The 17,231-nt window shown below is 42.8% G+C and overlaps 1 protein-coding gene across 1 annotated transcript in view; it reads right to left on the bottom strand.

Annotated features, from left to right (window-relative positions):
- Positions 1 to 13,595: 13,595 nt before the first annotated feature.
- The window catches only part of LOC115203274 (carbohydrate sulfotransferase 8), a 188,708-nt gene continuing 185,072 nt past the window's right edge, over positions 13,596 to 17,231 (bottom strand). Inside the window, exons 4-5 of the mRNA XM_029767820.1 lie at positions 15,573 to 16,007; positions 13,596 to 15,378 (exon numbers count right to left, since the gene is read on the bottom strand). Coding sequence (XP_029623680.1) covers positions 14,692 to 15,378; positions 15,573 to 16,007 — 1,122 coding nt within the window. The 3' untranslated portion in view covers positions 13,596 to 14,691. The remainder of the gene's footprint in view (positions 15,379 to 15,572; positions 16,008 to 17,231) is intronic.

Genomic DNA, 17,231 nt, shown 5'->3' with positions numbered 1-17,231 from the left:
GTGGTCTATAAGACACTAATCACAGGGGAAAATGTTCAGTGATTCAGTTAAATCTCTCATCTGTTCACCTCTGTAGATGACAGGTCTACGTTGCATTCGGAAAGTATTCAGACCACATCACTTTTTCCGCATTTTGTTATGTTATAGCCTTATTCTAAAATGTATTGAATATTTTTGTTCCCCTCATCAATCTACACTAGGTTTGAAAGGGTCAGAAACAGTGCATTCTTCCATCACATGTGCAGTGCACTTTTCCATCACACGTACTGCTGATATCCAAGACCTTGCACACTAATGAGATGCTACTGAACCCACAATACTACACTGTCTGAGCCAAAGACTACATGCTTTCTGGTAAACTTTGATTACAATACTGGGTGGGGTGAATATATTTTCTATGACATACATAATTTTTTTTGTTAACTAGTAAATAGTAGCCTACAGCAAAGTGTGTTTAAAACATTTCTAACTTGTTAAGAATTTCTGCTAGTTAGTTTTTGCTACCATGTGGGTTTTAGCTTGCTTAAGCCTGCTAACTGAGGAGTGTTAATTCACCTGTTTCCATACATGTTTCATTTTAAAACATTTATCTTACAAAGGAGTTGTTTAATCTAACTGCTTAACTATTTATCTGTACATAGAATTGTATTTGTTTTTTTTAACACATTTTTGTCTAATCTTTACAGGAAAATGCCACGTACACTATCTGATGTGTGGAGACATTTCACTGCAGCTAATGTAGAAGGAAACGCTGTGTACATTTGCAAATACTGTGCCAAATCATATGTGAAGAATGCAACAAAGATGCATAATCATCTGGCCAAGTGCATAAAGTTCCCTCAGCGCTCACAACAAGCAACCTCTGACAAAAGTCCCTCTACTTCTATTCGAGGTGCAAATGAAGAATCAGACACATTATCGATAGCAACAGCTTATGGTTTTTCTGGAATCAGAAGTTTTTTGACTCAATGGAAGAACGTAGTCAGAGATATGCTGATGAATGTCTTGCTCGAGCGGTGTATGCAACTGGGTCACCTCTGATGCTCACAGGCAATGTGTATTGGAAGAGATTTCTGAATGTTCTTCGCCCAGCATACACCCCTCCAGACAGAGATGCTTTATCTACTCATTTGCTGGATGCAGAGTTCAACAGAGTTCAAGTGAAGGTCAAGCAAATCATAGAGAAAGCAGACTGTATTGCAATCATCTCTTTTGGGTGGTCGAATGTTCGTGGGCAAGGAATAATGACCTACATCATCTCCACCCCTCAACCAGTATTCTACAAGAGCACAGACACAAGGGACAACAGACACACCGGTCTCTACATTGCAGATGAGCTGAAGGCAGTCATCAATGACCTTGGACCATAGAAGGTACTGTATTTGCACTGGTGACAGACAATACTGCGAACATGAAGGCTGCTTGGTCTAAAGTGGAGGAGTCTTACCCTCACATCACACCCATTGGCTGTGCTGCTCATGCAATGAATCTGCTCCTCAAGGACATCATGGCACTGAAAACAATGGATACACTCTACAAGAGAGCCAAGGAAATGGTTAGTTATGTGAAGGGTATTCAAGTTACAGCAGCAATCTTCCTCACCAAGCAAAGTGAGAAAAATAAGAGCACCACATTGAAGCTGCCCTGCAACACCCATTGGGGTGGTGCTGTCATCATGTTTGACACTCTCCTGGAGGGGAAGGAGTCTCTCCAAGAAATGGCCATATCACAGTCTGCCGATATGGAAAGCCCCATCAGGAGGATCCTCCTGGATGATACATTTTGGGAGAGAGTGGTATGCATCCTGAAACCTATAGCAGTAGCCATTGTACGGATTGAGGGATACAATGCCATCCTGTCTGATGTTCAGACTCTGCTTGCAGATGTAAGAGAAGAAATCCATACTGCCCTGCCCACTTCACTGTTGATCCAAGCAGAAGGAACTGCAGTTGTGAAATACGTCAAAAAGCGTGAAGACTTCTGCCTGAAGCCCACACACGCCACAGCGTACATGTCGGACCCCAAGTATGCTGGCAAGAGCATCCTGTCTGGTGCAGACATCAACAAGGCCTATGGTGTCATCACTACCTTGTCTCGCCACCTTGGCCTGAATGCAGGCAAGGTTCTTGGCAGTCTGGCAAAGTACACTTCCAAGCAAGGGCTTTGGTATGGAGATGCAATATGGCAGTCGTGCCAACTTATCTCATCAGCCACCTGGTGGAAGGGACTTTGTGGATCTGAGGCTCTTTCCCTCTGTTGCCTCCATCATCCTCCAAATCCCACCAACATCAGCCGCCTCAGAGCGCAACTGGTCCTTATTTGGGAACAAACACACCAAAGCACACAACAGGCTGACCAATACAAGTGTTGAAAAATTGGTGGCCATCCGGGCAAATATGAGGCTTTTTGAGCCTGACAACGAGCCATGCTCAACAAGGTTGGAAAGTGACAGTGAAGATGAGTCTGATGTTCAAGAGGTGGACATTGAGGAGGTCCAGGGAGAAGACATGGAAGCCTGAGAGGAAGACAACCAAAGCTTTAGTTTCTATAGTTTTTACCAATGTATGTATCATTTTACCGATGTATGTTGAAAATGTTTTTGGGAGATTTTATGGATCATTGGGGATCATTCAATATTCCCTTTATTTTGTTTGTCAGTGAAATCATCCCATGTGTCACATGAGTTGACGCTGGAGAGACAAAGCAGGCATGGGGAGTCAAACATTTAATAAAGAACGGACATGGAACGAGACAGCAACAGTGTCAGCAAACTCGTAATACAGACAACAATTAATGCATCAGCAGGGAACAGAGCAGGGAAACTGAGAAACATAGGGGAGGTAATAAACAGATGATAAGTGTATCCAGGTGAGTCCAATATTGCTGAAGTGTTAGACGAGGGAAGGCAGGTGTATGTAATTGATAGCAGGAGTGCGTGATGCAGGGCAGCCTGGCGCCCTCAAGTGCCAGGGGAGGGAAGAGTGAGAGCAGACGTGACACCATGTGAAGAGTCATCTCATTTAATTAAAGTTCAATTCGTAACTAAATTGTATTTTTTATTTCTATTGGAAGAATTTAACAATTTGCAATTACGTCTACTTATGATAAGGTAAAAGGTTTATGTTTCTGTCTCCATATGATATGGTAAATATATCCAATGCAAAAAACATCTACATTTAAATGGTATTAATATTAATTTGCATGTATTTCCGTTTATTCCCATATATTCCCAAGGAAAGTTTCCACCTGTCATAGTCCGTGTATGTAGGTGGCAGGGAAGTCAGGCGCAGGAGAAAACAGAGTGGTTTAAAAAATGGAATATTTATTTCCAAAACCAACGTAGAAAAGAATCCGGGTAAAACAATAACCCGTCGCACACCGATATAGACACAACACGTACATAACAAACAAACAATCCCCGACAGAGAAATTAGGGGAATCAGAGGGTTAAATACACAACATATCATTACTGGGATATGAAACAGGTGTGTAAAGAGACCAGACAAAACCAATGGAAAATGAAAAACTGATCAATGGTGGCTAGAAGGCCGGTGACGTCGACCGCCGAACACCACCCGAACAAGGAGGGGCATCAACTTCAGTAGAAGTCGTGACACCACCTCTGTATATTCCCCAAAATGTGCAACCCTAATCTACACATAATACCCCATAAAGACAAAGCAAAAACAGTTAAAAAAAAAAATAATTTAGGCAAAGTTATCAACAACAAAAAACATCTGAAATATTGCATAAACATACAGTTGAAGACGGATATTTACGTACACCTTAGACAAATACATTTAAACTCAGTTTTTCACAATTCCTGACATTTAATCCTCATAATAATTCCCTGTTTTAGGTCAGTTAGGATCACCACTTTATTTTAAGAATGTGAAATGTCAGAATAATAGTAGGGAGAATTATTTATTTCATCTTTTATTTCTTTCATCACATTCTCAGTGGGTCAGAAGTTTACATACACTCAATTAGTATTTGGTAGCATTGCCTTTAAATTGTTTAACTTGGGTCAAACATTTTGGGTAGCCTTCCACAAGCTTCCCACAATAAGTTGGGTGAATTTTGGCCCATTCCTGCTGACAGAGCTGGTGTAACTGAGTCAGGTTTGTAGGCCTCCTTGCTCGCACACGCCTTTTCAGTTCTGCCCACAGATTTTCTATGGGATTGAGGTCAGGGCTTTGGGATGGCCACTCCAATACCTTGACTTTGTTGTCCTTAAGCCATTTTGCCACAACTTTGTAAGTACGATTGGGGTCATTGTCCATTTGGAGACCCATTTGCGACTAAGCTTTAACTTCCTGACTGATGTCTTGAGATGTTGCTTCAATATATCCACATAATTTTCCTCCCTCATGATTTCTCTACAGATCCTCTCAAGCTCTGTTAGGTTGGATTGGGAGCGTTTCTGCATAGCTATTTTCAGGTCTCTCCAGAGATGTTCGATCAAGATCAAGTCCGGGCTCTGGCTAGGCCACTCAAAGACATTCAGAAACTTGTCCCAAAGCCAGTCCTTCATTGTCTTGACTGTGTGCTTAGGTTTGTTGTCCTGTTGGAAGGTTAAACTTCGCCCCAGTCTAAGGTCCTGAGCTCTCTGGAGCAGGTTTTCATTAAGAATCTCTCTGTACATTGCTCTGTTCACCTTTCCCTCGATCCTGACTAGTCTCCCAGTCCCTGCCGCTGAAAAACATCCCCACTGCATTATGCTGCCACCCCCATGCTTCACCATAGGGATGGTGCAATGTTTCCTCCAGACATGACGCTTTGCATTCAGGCTAAAGAGTTCAATCTTGGTTTCATCAGACCAGAGAATCTTGTTTCTCATGGTCTGAGAGTCCTTTATGTGCCTTTTGGCAAACTCCAAGTGCCTTTTACTGAGGAGTGGCTTCCGTCTGGCCACTCTACAACAATGGCCTGATTGGTGGAGTGCTGCAGAGATGGTTGTCCTTCTGGAAGGTTCTCCCATCTCCACAGAGGAACTCTGTCAGAGTGACCATTGGGTTCTTGGTCACCTCCCTGACCAAGGCCCTTCTCCCCCGATTGCTCAGTTTGGCCTGGCAGCCAGCTCTAGGAAGGAGTCTTGGTGGTTCCGAACTTCTTCCATTTAAGAATGATGGAGGCCACTGTTTTCTTGGGGACCTTCAGTGCTGCAGAAATGTTTTGGTACCCTTCCCCAGATCTCTGCCTCGACACAATCCTGTCTCGGAGCTCTACGGACAATTCCTTCAACCTCATGGCTTGGTTTTTGCTCTGACATGCACTGTCAACTGTGAGACTTTATATAGACAGGTGTTTGCCTTTCCATATCATGTCCAATCAATTGATTTTCCCACAGGTGACTCCAATCAAGTTGTAGAAACATCTCAAGGATGATCATTGGAAACAGGATGTACCTGAGCTCAGTTTTGAGTTTCATATCAAAGGGTCTGAATACTTATGTAAATAAGGTATTTAAAAAGAGAAGAAATTCTACATTTGCAAAACTTTAAAAAAATACGTTTTTGCTTTGTCGTTATGGGGTACTGTGTGTAGAATTTGTTTTATTTAATCCATGTTAGAATAAGGCTGTAATGTAACAAAATGTGAAAAAAGTGAAGGTGTCTGAATACTTTCCGAATGCCCTGTATACTACTACTAATAGAGTAAAACTATTATCGTCTTCTAAGATAACTATTCTCTTCAATTGCTAATTGTGGGACATGATCAATCATTTTGGTAGAAGATGAAGGGACCAATATAAAACAAATACACTTTCTTTTGTTACTGGCTGGTGTCTACTATTTTATTCACAGTAACAATGTGAAGAGTGATGCTTCCACTCATGTCTAATATACATCATGCAAGGTGCCAGTTAATGTTGCCTAGGGGGAGAAAATCAGCATTAGGGAGACCCAGTCATTAGGATGCATGTGTTAAAATGACACCAACCCCCTAACCTCAACTTATGCTTTACATTTATGATAATCCATCACGCCACAGCCATCATACTCACCATGTATGGGACGTGCTTTGAGTTCATACAACAGTCAGGGATCCTGTTTCTAACTGGGAATATAATATATTATGACCCCTTGAGGGCCTTTCTGCTTTCTCTCTGTCTGTGGGTGTATAGTTCTGTTGTTGGGGCTAGTAATGGCCTAGGACTGAAACTTGGAGCCCTTTTGTTGAGTGTTCATCCCCTAAACGCAACCAGGGCCTGGGTTTGATGTGTCTTCTGAAGGCCAGCTGCTTTGTCAACACTCAGGCCTCCCTGACACTGTGGGAGCCCAGGGCCCCGGGGCAGTGGGGGGGTCTCTGGGGCCTGGCGAGAGAGAGAGAGAGAGAGAGAGAGAGAGAGAGAGACACGCAGACAGACAGACAGACAGACACAGGAGGGGGGAAGGGTGCGAGTGTGGCCGTTGCCCGAGGCGAGAGGGGAGAGAGCTCTGTGCTGTGCAGCATGCTGGCTGATAGGGACTAGAGCTGCTAGCTGATGACATTTTATGGTCACAACATGCAATCCCACCAACTTTACATGGAAAAAACAGTTTTGCACACTGAACGTGCAACAAATCATCATGTTTTTGTTTTTGTTTCATCCTCATATGGAATATTACATAGTACTACTGTATATCATCATAGTCTTTGAGTTTACCTTTGTTACAAGGAGCAGGATAAGGCATTTTAGACCCTAAGTCATTAGTGAGTGGTTATTATTAGTCAGATATTATCATTAGGAAATTCTCAATATCAATTTTGGTAAACAAAGACAATGGCTGCTCCAAAACAATCAGTAGCATTCCCAACACTACAGTAAACCTCAGTTACAATAGAATATGGTATGTGTTTTCATGGGCCTGTGAGTCTCTGATGTGTCTCCTTTGAGCAGTGAATCACACTGTGAATGTGTTTGCAGTGATACAGACACTTGGCCAGAGGCACTCTTCTCTCTCAGGGCAGCAAGGCAAGCCTCTCCGCTGTGCCGCACTGGCCTGATGTCAGGCTGAAAGGAACGCTAGCCGGTCAGGGCGCATTCACTCTCTTCCCCGCCCTGTGGTCATAGATTTCTTTCAGTAACACTTTGCGTTAAGTAGCCATTAGTTACGGCAGGTTTCCATTGTGAGCAACCACACAGTGTGTGCATTTACACATCTTAATGACTCAGTCATGTATGGTCTCAGCGTTGCTATCCACTCTGTTTTATCCCTGACCTCATCCTGTCAGGTCCTAACTCAGAAATACATAAAGTTATTCTACTTCTGTGAGTTCACGTTGGACTAGCAGAGGTTTCAGTGGACTGGACTAGACTTTGATAGTGGGTATTAAAGTGAATATGTTTTTTATCTTCAGTTTCACAGAAACCTAACCACATCATTTTGAGGCACATTTCAAATGTGAATACTTCTATAAGGGTCCTCAGATACTTCAATAAGTTACTTGTGGTGTATCAGTTTACTATCTAAGTTTACAGCCTGTAAAACTACCAGCCTTTAATTGCCATTCGTGAATACATCAAAAACATTTAGTTATTCTACATTGTAAAGAGTCTATATATAGTGGTCTAAGACCGTACCATCGCGACCAAGAGGGACGAGACAAGAGATCCTATCTCCTGCCCTGGAATGAGTTCCTGTTTCTGTGGTGGTGCACCTGCTCTCTCTCTCCCAGGCAGCCCTGATACACAGAGCCCTGACCCCACAGGCACTCTCTGGTAACTCCTGTCTGATTAGCTCCTCAGGAGGACATTGTTCCAAAAGCAATTCACTAGACTAGACTCCCCAGTATTAATTTAGTCCCACCAGAAAGGCCCATCCATCCTGGGTGGGACGGGCTCTGCTCTGGGCCTATCCCGCGGCCTGCTAATAGAACGCCACCGCCTGCCCTGTCACTATAACTGATAGTCCCAGGTAGTTTGTTGCCTCCGCGTGCGATTCTATCCCATCAGGCAGTGCGATGCGGGCCCCTCACTCTTCTTCCTCTCTTTCCCGTCCTCTCTCTGTCAGAAGTTGTTCACTTGTTCAGGGCCAGGTGTCTCTTCTGTCACTCTCATCCCTCATTCTACTTGATGGAGGAGATAGACAGCTAGGAAGGAAGGTGTCAGAGAATGGAAATGATTCACTGAATGCTGTGCTCGGTACGTCTCTCTCTCCTTGAAAGGAGCAGTAGGGGAAGGCATAGAGGGAAATAGATGCAGGGCTTTTTAGGTGTGTGAGATAATGATGCTGTGAGCCACGGGCAAGAAAAATAGCCTGAGTAAAACAAAGTATTTCAACCTTGTTAGTGTGCTGTAGGTGTTATTCAGACTGCAGTTTGAGTACTTTAGAAGACATGAGACAACTGTGATCTGCGATGATTAAAATCTAGGGAGACTTTTTTTCAATTGTTAAAGGAACCCTGCTGATTTCTGCATTGTGCTATAGGATACCTACAGATGTAGGATCTTCATTTTTATCACTGAGAAATTGTTATTGAGGATTTTCATGCACAAACTTAAAAAGGCTTCTAAAGATTGTAATTTCCACTTAAAAATGTATCAACCCCTACAAATGTTTCAACCCCCCCCAAAAATGTCCCTTAATTAAAATCCACATAATAATTCACATTTCCTGTTGCCGGATTATTTTCCTGCTGTAACAAACTGGCTCAAATGAAGATTCTATATCTGTACCTGTTTGTTGGCTGTGCCTGGAGGTGAGGAGGTGTCGAATGGAGAACATTATACACCATAGACTAATTCTTTACAGAAGCTAGCCAACCTCTGCACCTATAGAGTAGGGCAATCCTGTCTGAGTAGATCTATTAATTCTACCCTTATAAGCATCACATGATATTTGAAATAGACATTCAAATACATACATGCATGAAATATGATTTTGTTTCATGAGACAAAAAGGAGACACCATTTTTTCATCATCAATGTGACAAGCATCACTAAGCACGCCTTTATGATCTGAAGGGTTGTTAATGGAATGTATAAATTACAACCAAGGACTAGTGGTTATATGAGCCAATCCTAGTGTATGTCTGTAAGATATATAGAACGAGATACATGTAACTGCCAAAATAAAGGAAACACCAACATAAAGTGTCTCAATAGGGCGTTGGGCCACCACAAGCCAGAACAGCTTCAATGCACCTTGGTATAGATTCTACTTAGGTTCTGGAACTCTATTGGAGGGATGCAACACCATTCTTCCATGAGAAATTCCATAATTTGGTGTTTTGTTGATGGTGGTGGAAAACGCTGTCTCAGGCGCCACTCCAGAATCTCCCATAAGTGTTCAATTGGGTTGAGATCTGGTGACTGAAACGCCTATGGCATAGGTTTTACATCGTTTTCATGCCCATCAAACCATTCAGTGTCCACTCATGCCCTGTGGATGGGGCATTGTCATCGTATGCCTGCTGATCCTACAGGGCCATAGCCATGGCAGCCAAAATTATGGCCTGCCCAGAATTTTTATACATGACCCTAAGCATAATTAACTTAATTAACTCACGCCTGTGTGGAAGCACCTGCATTCAAAATACTTTGCATCCTTCATTTACTTAAGCGTTTCCTTAATTTTGTCAGTTACATGTACTAAACTTGTACTAACTGTTTACTCCGTCTACCAAGTGACAATATATTATCTTTGTCCTTTCCCTGTCTCTCCTCCCCACTCCTAGCCCTCTCTAAACCGTCTCATCAGAAAATACTTACTCCTGTCATCCTCATCACTGCACAGATGTTCCACACAGCCTAAATGTACTTTTACATTCAAAAAACATCTGCATAATGTCTTCATTAGGGGAATACTTCTGTTCCTTAGATAGTAACAGACACACAGGAGTATCTTTTTATCACCCAAATGTTGCAACGATCCAAACAAGCTTTATCGCCTCTGTAGAGAGATAGCTATAGCCTGAAGGTTAGAGAACGACTCTATGCCCACCCACCAGCTTGCGTGACCAGCTTAATTATAGATCCTATGTGTATTGATACAAGTTCATTAAAGTTGTTGCATAATTCATGTCAATGACAGCATATAGCTTAGTTAAAAGTGTTGCAGCCGATTTTATGGACGTTTTCCTTTTAAATCTGAGCTCTGACAACAGCCGTGACAACTTTTGAATTATATCCTGAAACAAGTGGCAATTGTATTATACATGTCATGTGTATGAACTCACACTGTGGTTACATCACGTTCTATTGAAGCACTGGATACTACTGTCCAGTATGAAATATTTCTTTGTTCAAAAGAATTTTCACATCATGCCATTTGTTTCAGATCATGTGCTGCCACCTTGTGTTCATGTTGGATTTGTCCAATAACAGGGAACAGTGCAATAATGTGGCCGTTGGTGTATGTGCCATAGAAATTAACATAAAATTACAGATTCATTTCAGAAATGCTTATGTACTTGTCATGAAAGTGTTTATGTATGTCTTTTGAATATGTTATGACGTCCTTCTGTAGGTGCCCTTCAACTAAAGTGTTACCAAAGATTTTAACCGTGGAATAAATATCTATTCAGACATTGGCCAGACACAGCCTTGCCATCCTGCCAAATGCTGAACCAGGCCTGTATCCAGGCTCAACAGCTTGTTGGTGGATGAGCCAGTTCACTAAATGAGATGACGTCTTAAAGCAGAGTGTTTAAGGAAATGTCCTCAATAATGATGTGTTCTGTGGATTTTCAATGGAAAAAGCTAAACATCGCTTATGTTTCGTTTTGCTTGGAATCAAACAGTTATTAATAGACCCCTAGCAAATCATTTTAATGAGCTTTACTCGCAAATAGTTCAATGCAGAGGACACATCTTGAGTGTGTTCCAGCACATTGTCAAAACAAACAAGAAATTCATGTGAAAGTGAGAAAATGACTCTGGCATGCATATGAATCAGATGAGCTCACCCACATCATCAACCTTTGATGAAATATTATTTAGATAGATGTCTCTTGAATGTAACCCGCTGAATTGAGAAGTGAAAGCAAAGCAGTGAATATGTTATGGTAATGAATGGGAGAGTGGGCCAACCAGTTCATCTGATTCAGGTTGTCATGCCATCACAGTGTCAATCATTTATTTGTGTGTGTGTGTGCGCGCGAGCACATTTGTGTGTGTGTGTGTGTGTGTGTATGGGTATGGGTGCGTGCAAAAGTGTTTACGCTCACCAACAGAGAGCTGTGTTATTTCTTCACAGCAGAAACATTGCCACAATTTTCTTCAGCCATGTTAATGTTTACCTAACAGGCAGAATTAGAATGTTTAGCTGTGGGCTTAACTGACATTAGTAGAAAATAGAATTATTATTGAAATTCAAATCATTATTATTTTTTATATCTAACACAGTACAATGTTTATGAGTTGAGAAGTTATCTTCTTTTTTCACTTCCAGCAGACTTCTTGTATTCCTTGTTTTCTGTAGCCTGGAGCTGAAAGAACATAGAAGTTCTCTCCACTGCATGTCAAGCGATTTCTCCCACTAATGAGGTAGATGGATGGCCTTTGTTTTCTGAATGGATTTAAACAGAATTTGAAACTTCCTGACTGTTCTCATGACTAATACAGAAGGCTGTTGTGGAAATCAGCCTACAGCGTTTATTCAAATTCTCTCTACTCTACATATCGATCAATTTGAGTTGACATATTCATCCACCACTCGGCTCCACTAAAAAACAAAGTTAAATGTGTAGAATTGTAGGAAATTAGCTTTAAAACAGAAAAATGATATCTTAGCCTCATGGCAAAATGTGTAGAATAGGTTGAAATTTATTTTGAAACAGAACATTTTCTCTCAGCCCCATGGCAGAAAATGTAAAACTGCTAAAAAAGGAAGTCGATGGCCCAAGGGCCCCAAATGCAGTAGTCCGGCCCTGATAACATTCACAGGAGCCATATATCTACTCCTTCAAGATAACATTTCTTGTGGACTGGGAAAGAGTATCTAGGCCTTATTTCCTCGCCTATGAATTGAGTATACTTCCAATGGATGTTGGAATAGGTATATTTTGGAAAGACAAAATAAAAAGAATACGTAAACCAGGGGTGCACAACTTTGGTTTGAGTGTGTCTTCTTACCTGAAAAAGTGTCTTATTGACTGTTTCCACATGCGGAAACTGTTGGAGACAATAACATTTTAATGGTTTGTTGAGAGTGTTAAGCATGAAAAAGAAGCAGCATTGTGAAAATGCTAAAGACAGTTTATTAGTAGACAATCCAACCACCTGCAGAATGTCTTCCTGAAATACACCTTTTGATTGGCAGTGTAAAATAAGGCAAAGGGTTCCAGACCATGTACAGGTATTTATACACTTTTGCACCAACGATAAAACAGTTATACATTCACTTGTTACCGTAAATAGTTTTGATATATCTGTGTTGTACCCATAGACCCACATACTTACATTTCCAAGAAACCCCATAGAACAGGGTTGGTGAGTGAGGGAGCATTCTGTAGGTTAAAGTAACACCTGTATTATGCTATTTAGCTTTGGAACAGAGTCTGGCTAACTATATAGAATCAGACCACCATCTAAACAACATATAGATTTTGTAACTGCAAAAGCCAACACACTACACTGACATAATCCTATAATATTCGCCATCATAAATATGTAATCTCTTTCTGTTTCTTCTTAAAAAATATATAAAAATCTCAATATAGTGTCTATATATAATTCAAATAATGTGCATTTCTTTGTAATTGGTCACATAGAGAAAGGGATCTCCCCCTGTGCTGTATCCTTCTAGACACCCCCCTGGCTTGTCTGGGGTATTCATTCTGACTAGAGCTGCAGAGTAGAACACAATTGAATATGAGGATCATTCTACTTACTTATTAGAGGCCTATTCAGTTAAAAGCAGCAACCACGATTCAGGGACAAGTCGATAATATGACCTGACTTCACAACACAACAGCATATGCAATTGAGTTTCTTTCTGTTACACTATAACACTGTGTTACAGATGGATTTCACAAAGCCAACCAACCCAGCGTTCTAGCAGCCAGGGAAGAGTCATGTTTCTGACCTATCCAGGAAACTGTGTTTGATTGGCCCCAAGTGTGCTTGCCTCTCCCTGCCTTCCCACTGTGCAGAAAAGCTGTGGTACTCTACTGTGGAGATATAAATTAGTGTTGTTCATAGGAGGTAAAAGAGGATATTTTGAAATACTGCTCCAATTGCTGGCTTCTCTGAACACTAGCTTTCTCACACAGAGCCTACAACCCATAGCCTGTACAGTTTGTGGGACAGTAGATTATGTGTTATTATGGGTTGTGTAAGTTGTTACCCTGTTGAGAGATCTCATCGTAAAGCTGTCCTCACAGTTGTCTGTCTTGTGTTGGACCTACGGTAGCAGGTCTGAGTGTGTCTGGGCTGTGGGCCAGGGCTCACTCCTCCTCAGAGCCATGAAAATAGATCATAGCAGCAGCTCCAGTTGTTCTCTCTCACACATGTCTCGCTCTCTGTCACGCACGCACACACACACACACGCACGCACACACACATGCACGCACGCACACACGCACGAACACACACACACGCACGCACACACGCACGCACGCACACACACTCACGCACGCACACACGCACGCACGCACACACACACGCACCCACGCACGCACGCACACACACACGCACGCACGCACACACACACACACACACAGCACAGGCAGAGATGGGTAGGATAAGCTGCTTTGCGACTTTGTCAGTGTCAGTATAAGGGATGGTGTCAGTGTTCTGCTCTCTAACACTGCAGGGGCATAGTGGGTAATTAGGGAAAGATTGGAGTGGAATTTCTACGTGTCCATGTGTTAACCATCATGTTTTACAACAGGGGTGTCAAAGTCATTCCATGGAGGGTCGACTGTATGCTGGTTTTTGTTATTTCCTTTATATTTGTGTCGAATTAAGACCTAGACAACCAGGTGAGGGGAGTTCCTAACTAATCAATGACCTTCATTGATCAGTCAAGTTCAAGGGAGGAGCAAAACCCTGTAGACACTTGGCCCTCCATGGAATGAGTTTGACACAGGTTTTACAGGGTCTGATGTACAGGGGGACCCAAGAGGCCTAAATATAGCCAGATATTCTCTACACACACTCACCATATAATTACTGAAATAACAATCAGTCATATCAGAAATGAAAATCCCCACAAAGAAGCAGTGAATATATCCATTATAGAAATACATAGAAAAATATATATAGTCATCTGAATGCCCTTTGTACAGTTTTTAAATATTAGTGTCAGAAAAGCCTTGATGACAGTGATGAGGATGTGTATTCTAAAGGGTAGTGGGATGGTGTGGTAAAGCAGTACTTAGGGATACTTAAGGGGGATGCTGCCCTATAAGACCGTCCAGACACTCTCCAGCATAGTCAATAACTTTTTGGAGAATTTGAAAGAATTTGCTACACTAAGTGTAAAAAATGATAGGTGGGTACCACTTCACGCAACACATTTTAAAGCATTGAACTGTCTTTTCACGTCACTGACTGTGCGGTGATAAATTGTTTGTGAGTTCGATGTTTTGCTGTTAGCCACCGGTATTTAGTACAGGACCACATTGACATGCCTGACCGAGACATTGTTTTCATGTGATGATCTTCTAGTAATACTTGTAAAAGGAAGTAATTTTTATGGTGCGCTCCTCCTCTTAAAGCCAGGGGAGATTTGAGGACTCAAACAGAGATTAGAGAGTCAATCAATACAAATCTTTAAAAGGTTTGGAGTAGTTAAACATAAGGTAGTCCATGTAATAAAAGTCATAAGCTCTCTGTCTCTCTGAAGTGCTGAGCTGTGCAAAGTAGCGATGGGTTAAATGAGTTGATGTCCTCTCAGCCTTGGGGTTCCTGTCTTTAAAACTGGGGAAGGTGAGGTTATGCGGGGCACCAGTTCTACGTAGTAAGAAATTAGCCTCCTCCTCCATGGTCTCAAACTTGCCGATGAAGTTGTAGTCCAGCAGACAGGGGCTGCAGAGCTGGCTGGTAGGCTCCCAGTGAATGTCCATGCCCACAGGCCTGTGCACATCCAACAGATACTGCATGAACTCCTGGAAGGTCACTCCGCTGCCTGTCCTGAGGGCCACCTTGGAGGCGTTCACCCTGTACTTGGAGATGATGGGCTTCCCGAATACAGGATGATAGTAGGTGTTGGGGTTCTCAAACTTGTCCCTGAAGGCGGACACCAGCCTCTCCAGGGGTTCGCGGACAAACAGGACTTTGGTGTAGGTCTCCAGGCGCTGCGTGATGCCCTGGCGGTCGAAGCTGTCCAGCCTCTTGAGGTGGTTACCGTAGTGGACAGCGTCGTGTTTGATCTCGTGGGTGGACGACGCCAGGCCAGACAGCACCATGAGGATCCTCTTCCAGTTGGAGCAGCCCGCCTTGGGCACCTAAAGAGATAAGATTAGATTTAAAAAATACTTTATTCATTGGTTTTTCAAATCATTGCAGCCAGCATCACAGTCACAATGACAAAAATACACCAATAATCAATAAGTTGTAAAAATATAGATAGCAGTATATAACAGCAAAATTCTAAAGTCCAATAATCAATATGCAATAATCAGATCATCAATAGGCCCACCTCGCAGTACAGCAGCTTGTACTTGTCCTCCACATAGATCCGGGACACGTGGTGAGGTGTGATGGTCCTGGAGATGCTGCTCTTGTACTTGGCACAGACCTCCTTCATCAGCCTCCGCCGAGCTTCCTGGATGTGGGACAGTCTGTGCCACTGCCAGCTCTCCTCAGGAGAGTCCGGGGAACCCGAGGAGGACGAGGAGGAGTTGTGTGAGTTGTTAGAGACCACAGGGCTGGTTTTCAGTAGTTTCCTGTGGCGCTTAGTGACGCGCAGGGAGCCCATGTCCTGTTCCCTAGAGCCAGGGGTGGCTGAATGTCTGGTCCACTGGAAGGCAGGGAACTGCATGGGGGGGATGGGGCTGGTTAGGCCTTCCACAGCCAGTCTCTGGTCCTGGCCTGGGCTGACTCTCACACCCTCACTGTCCTGAGTGCACAGCGCCTGATGGACAAAGATAACGCATCGACTTTACAAATGGCGCTGACAGATGTAAAATGTATCCAAGACTTGTACATCTGCATTGCTTGCTGTTTGGGGTTTTAGGCCGGGTTTCTGTATAAGCACTTTATGACATCTGCTTATGTAAAAATGGCTTTATAAATACATTTGATTGATTTGGTGTTGATCATTTTTTTTTATTCTCCGGCATTCAAAATGAATATGAGTTTATTCAGTGAAGCACTCTTTATAGTGTTCCGTGAACTAATTCACCAACCCTCTTTAAAAAACCTTTGGTGGAATAGTTTTTATATATATACGTTCCTGATTTCTGCAGTGCTCAGACTCAACACTTAGTGGTGCTGTTTCTCTACATCTTGACCAACTCTCCAACCTTTCTGATTGAAATGCCACACACTGTAAATGACTGGGTGAACGACCAATAAACAGAGCTCTAATGTCATATAAATGTCTTATAAACACTTAATGGGAAATCTAAATTCAAATCATCTACAGGCCGATTACCATGGTAAAATGGCCTGAGGCTATCATGCACTTTGAAATTTTATTTAAATTAAAAGCCATTATGGCGCCATAAAGCCAATAGATTGCATGTATAATCCTAATTGTACAACGGATAATGTGATGGGAGCCCATCATGAATTTGTGCTCATCTCCTATCTGACATCCATTGGATCAGATGCCCAGTACTCCCACCGACATCCCCTGGGAAACCTCCAAAGGAGGAAGGAGTAGTAGGAATGGTTCCCTGACCGTTTCATGTTGGGAAGCGGAGCAGGATCAGCCACAGTGTAGCCAGCCCACATCAGACACCCACATGCAGGACTCACACTAATGGAAGTCTCTCATCTCTATTGAGAACAGGACACCAGAGCAAACTGAGGTCAGCGGGAGGAAAGAGAGGAACCAGAAGGAGCGTGCCTGACATAGCAACCAGCCGTGGCTGTGCTCTTTCTCCTGCAGCCTCAAAGCCTCCTAGTCTCACACTGAACCCCCTCATCTCCTGGCTGGTATTACAGGAGGTGGTAGTCTGAGCCCTGGATGTGCCCCCCCCCCCCCTCTCTCTCTCCTACAGCTACACACTGACACAACCCCCTCATCTCCAGGCTGGTATTACAGTATCTAGTAGTCAGAGCCCTGGCTGTGCCCTCTCTCGCTTTCTCTCTCGCTCCTGCAGCCTCACACCAAGACCTCCACAGAGCCTTT

Source organism: Salmo trutta, chromosome 12 (assembly GCF_901001165.1).
Source record: "Salmo trutta chromosome 12, fSalTru1.1, whole genome shotgun sequence".
Taxonomy (NCBI): domain Eukaryota; kingdom Metazoa; phylum Chordata; class Actinopteri; order Salmoniformes; family Salmonidae; genus Salmo; species Salmo trutta.
Note: the sequence above shows the minus strand (reverse complement) of the source record. Positions and strands in the feature narration are given on the sequence as shown.